At 35.7% G+C, this 3945-nt stretch overlaps 1 protein-coding gene across 1 annotated transcript; it reads right to left on the reverse strand.

Annotated features, from left to right (window-relative positions):
• Window positions 1-415: 415 nt before the first annotated feature.
• On the reverse strand, window positions 416-3711 carry LOC136232649 (transcription factor bHLH144). The gene is made up of 4 exons (XM_066021933.1): window positions 3502-3711; window positions 2794-2931; window positions 2451-2634; window positions 416-1801 (listed from the first exon to the last, which is right to left on the reverse strand). Exon 4 carries the CDS (start codon window positions 1632-1634, stop codon window positions 780-782), a length of 855 nt encoding a protein of 284 aa, XP_065878005.1. The 5' UTR covers window positions 1635-1801; window positions 2451-2634; window positions 2794-2931; window positions 3502-3711; the 3' UTR covers window positions 416-779.
• Window positions 3712-3945: the final 234 nt, after the last annotated feature.

Genomic DNA, 3945 nt, shown 5'->3' on the forward strand with positions numbered 1-3945 from the left:
ATAAAAATAAAATAAAAGAGAGACCAATGGCAATGAGAGAGATTTGAGCAAGTCATGCTCACATAAAGCGATGGACATCCCACTCACTCACTCACTCCACTTCAAAAAGATGCAACTTGGATCTGTAAATATATACTATATACACACAAATGCCATGGTGCTCCACTCTCACCATTATATTAAAGGAAAAAGCACTATAAATTGCATAATCAACATCTTCATGTCTCTAAATCCCCAGCACATTAAACTATTAACTATTCCACAATTGAGGATAAGAGCGCATGATTAAAGCCATTTTAATATGCCACTGCCAGATTTTTTTGCATTATATTCTCACAAAAGTGTTTCCATTCAAGTAACAAACCACTAAATATGGCACCACTAATTATTGCCATTACCTGGAGGAACAACAAAATAAAGCATTGGCATGAGGAATAGTTAATTAGACTTTTAAAGTGTTGATACAACTTAATTTCAAAGAGTGGAATACTAACGAGTAACAAGCCATACAGAATATCTGGAAGCAGAATTAAAATACAAACTAAGAAGAACCAAGCTAAGACACACTTCATTCCACCACAGAGCAGATAGAAACATAAGTTTGAAATAAATTTACCAGATCATCGGCACTACAACCTTCATTCTGCTGAAGAGAGTAGCGCGCACTAGGAATGTTGAATTCGTACATATCACGATTACCCTAACACTAACCCACCAAGTGTAAGGAATCCTTATTGGTGCATAATATCAGATGAAGAGTCTTGAAACCTTAGCCAGGTTTAGTTCTTCAAATCCCCAACGTCGAGCTTCTGAACTTCAACTTTGAGAGACTTAAGATACTTAACTGCTTCATCGAGCACGTTAACAGTATTCATTTGGTCACCACCAGGTACGATTCTTCTCAGTGCCTTAACCATCTTCTTCATTTTCTGGCGTTTCCGTTCACTATTAGAGCTATCACCACTGCTTGAGTACTGAGCAGATGAAGATCCATTTTTCCTGGGCTTGTAACCATGAGTGGAGCAAGAATCAGGGGAGCTGCTTCCATAACAACCATAAGTTCTTGCTGTGCTGACCTCATCCTCATCATATTCATCTTGTTCCTCTTCTTCCAAGCTCAATAATGCATCAATATCATCTGAATCCTCTTTTATGGAAGAAGACATTTCTCTTGCAATATCATTAACCCCTTTCCGGTCATAAGTTTCCGGGAAGTAACTCGTATGCATATTCAGGCCAGGGTTACCAAACTTGTGGGCCACTGTGGGATGGAACATGATCTGGCTTCGATGATCAGTCTGATCGAAAATAATGAAATTCTTTGGGCAAACCTCAGAAGGCTGAAATTCAATTCCATGTACAGGAACCAGATGCTTTCCCGCAGAAGGTAGAGCTGCAGCAAAGGAAGATGACACTGGATTGTGCGTGAAATTGTCACCCCTTTGATTTGCGAAGTGGGGCACTGCCTTTCCAGGGTGAAATCGTGGGTCGCCGCTCTGCATCAGAAACCTTCCTTTGATCAAAATGCTTGATGATTTATCTTTTGGCTTTGGCTGTTTATTTGCTTTCGATTTGACAAGGGTTCCTAAACTGACAAACACTATATAGCAAATCCGTGTATTGCAATCCTGCATATAAAGCTGTCTATTCTAATTGAACAACTACGAGAATCAATGTTTCATCTTTGTTATGCCTTCTTTGTAAAAACAATTAGAGGGCAATCAGTCCCCAATCCCAATCCCCCAGAACTTTATATGCTAGACTACGTAACAGGCTTGAGCAGTTGACGAAAATATTCAGCCTGTAATATAAAGAGAAAACAGTATAAATATGTAAATAAAGCATTCATATATACAAATTCAGATGGCAAAAGAAGATATTATTGAGGAAAGGAAACAAGAGATATTAGGACAATATAAAAAGCAAATTACTTCCAAGAAAATAGGATCAACTTGAGCATAAGCATCATGAAATTCCAGTACAGTTTAGAGTGTAAATTTAGCCTGAATCCCACAACATATATTGTAGTTTGCAGTTTACAGCATTTATCGCACAAAATCCCAATTCAAACACTGTTTAGAGTATTCAAGAGCAATACAGCCACAGAAGGAGTAATAAAAGGAGAAGAATTTTTCATCATACACAATAAGGTTGCTTAGCAAACAATGTGCATATCACTCAAGCCAGAAATCAGTCCCTTTACTTTGTCTCACAACTTATATTCTCTTTAGCATAACAAAAAAAAAAAGAGAATGTGAAGCACTTAAGCACATGAGCATCCAATTATAACACAAACACATCCAAGAAAATGACTATCAAAAGATACCTAAATCATCATCAACTTCTAATTACAAAAATGGATGCAGTAAACTGAGTATATCTCATAAATTTTACCAATACCAAAAGATGTGCAACAAAAATTTATGAGCGGACAGAGATGAAACTTTTACCTGACAAACTTGCATCACTCGGTAATATGCAACAATCCCAACATTCATTTTAATCTTTCCTACTTCCTTCACAGCTCGATACCTCTTTATGGTTACCGCAATGTACATTCTCACACCTCAAACCACTTGTAAATTAAAACCGAACTAACTGCAAGAGTCCTTTCACAACTCGACGGGGACTTACCTGCAAGAATAAGCATGAACTTTGAGTAACTTCCACTTGGTGCGCAAATATTGATAAAACATACATATAAAACATTTTCTATATCCCAAAATATTATGCAAACATTTGAAGATCATTAATTTAAGTAACAATGTTGATTGAGGCGAAGAGGCAAAATACCAGACTAGTTTACAGTATGACACGAAAGAAGATCACCAAGCGAACACAGTTCCTGTTATAATTCACAAAAGAAGAAGACCACGGCATGTTGCTCTATTTCTCTATCCCCAAATGAATTGTGTATAATTTGACTTCAGGCTGCAAATAAAGCAAACGTGAAAATGGTAAGAACATAACATTGAGTTTAATTATTTAATACTAAAAAGAACAAGTATACTCCTTTAAGGTTCCAAACTACGTGAATCATCAACTTCGACATTTTGGATCTCAATAAGTCAACCCTTTAGGAGATGAAGCTTAACCTAATTAAAAACCGAGAACAGAAAAAAAAAAAAAAAAAAAAAAAAAAAAAATTGTTCTTCACTTTCCTCAATTTCTCGGCAAACAAATATAGCTTGAAAGCTAATTAAAAAAAGCAAGGAATTCAATTAAACAGAATTGAACTTAAAGATCAGTAAAAGTAGGACAAATTACAGATCGAGCTTACATAAGTATAATAATGTTAAGTCCCAGCTCATAAGATGAAATAGCACATCAATTTCAAAAAGGGAATGATCTTCACAAACAACTCACAGGAAAGAAAAATTTAAGACTTGTACGAAAAAACAAAACATCCACAACATCGATCTTTTGAGCAAAGAGTGCAAAAGCTGAAGAAGTAAAGAGGAAAAATAAACGCAAATTACACCAAAAACAGGAAAAACTTACTAAAAAAATCCCAGGCCTAGGTTCGTTTTGTTGATTAGACTCCAATAAACAAAGTCTAGAATTAGAGATCTGATGAAAGTTCCATAGATTTTCGCTGCAGATCTATAGAGAGAGGAAATCCAAAAGCATGGAGGGAGAGAGAGAGAGAAAGAGAGAGATCGTGCGTGCGTGAGAGAAAGCGTGCAAATGGAAGTGGTGTGCTCTGAGCGAATAAGAAAGTGTGGATTTTATTACGAAGAACAAATATTATTGGCACAAATTTCAAATTTGCCACTAATATTTTATAGAAAGTGCATATACACCTTTTGTTTTAGAAATAGACTTTAGAGTGTACCACTTAACATAATATATGATTAAGAAAATATTCTATATAAATAATTAAGGGGTGTTAAGGGTTAGTGATCTCATGATTGCCTTTTACATATAAAATAGTAGGAGTATTTT

This window comes from Euphorbia lathyris, chromosome 6 (genome assembly GCF_963576675.1).
Source record: "Euphorbia lathyris chromosome 6, ddEupLath1.1, whole genome shotgun sequence".
Taxonomy (NCBI): Eukaryota; Viridiplantae; Streptophyta; class Magnoliopsida; order Malpighiales; family Euphorbiaceae; genus Euphorbia; species Euphorbia lathyris.

Coding starts and splice junctions, on each gene's coding strand:
- LOC136232649 (XM_066021933.1), bottom strand. CDS start 1,634: ATGCAGGATTGCAATACACGGATTTGCTATATAGTGTTTGTCAGTTTA.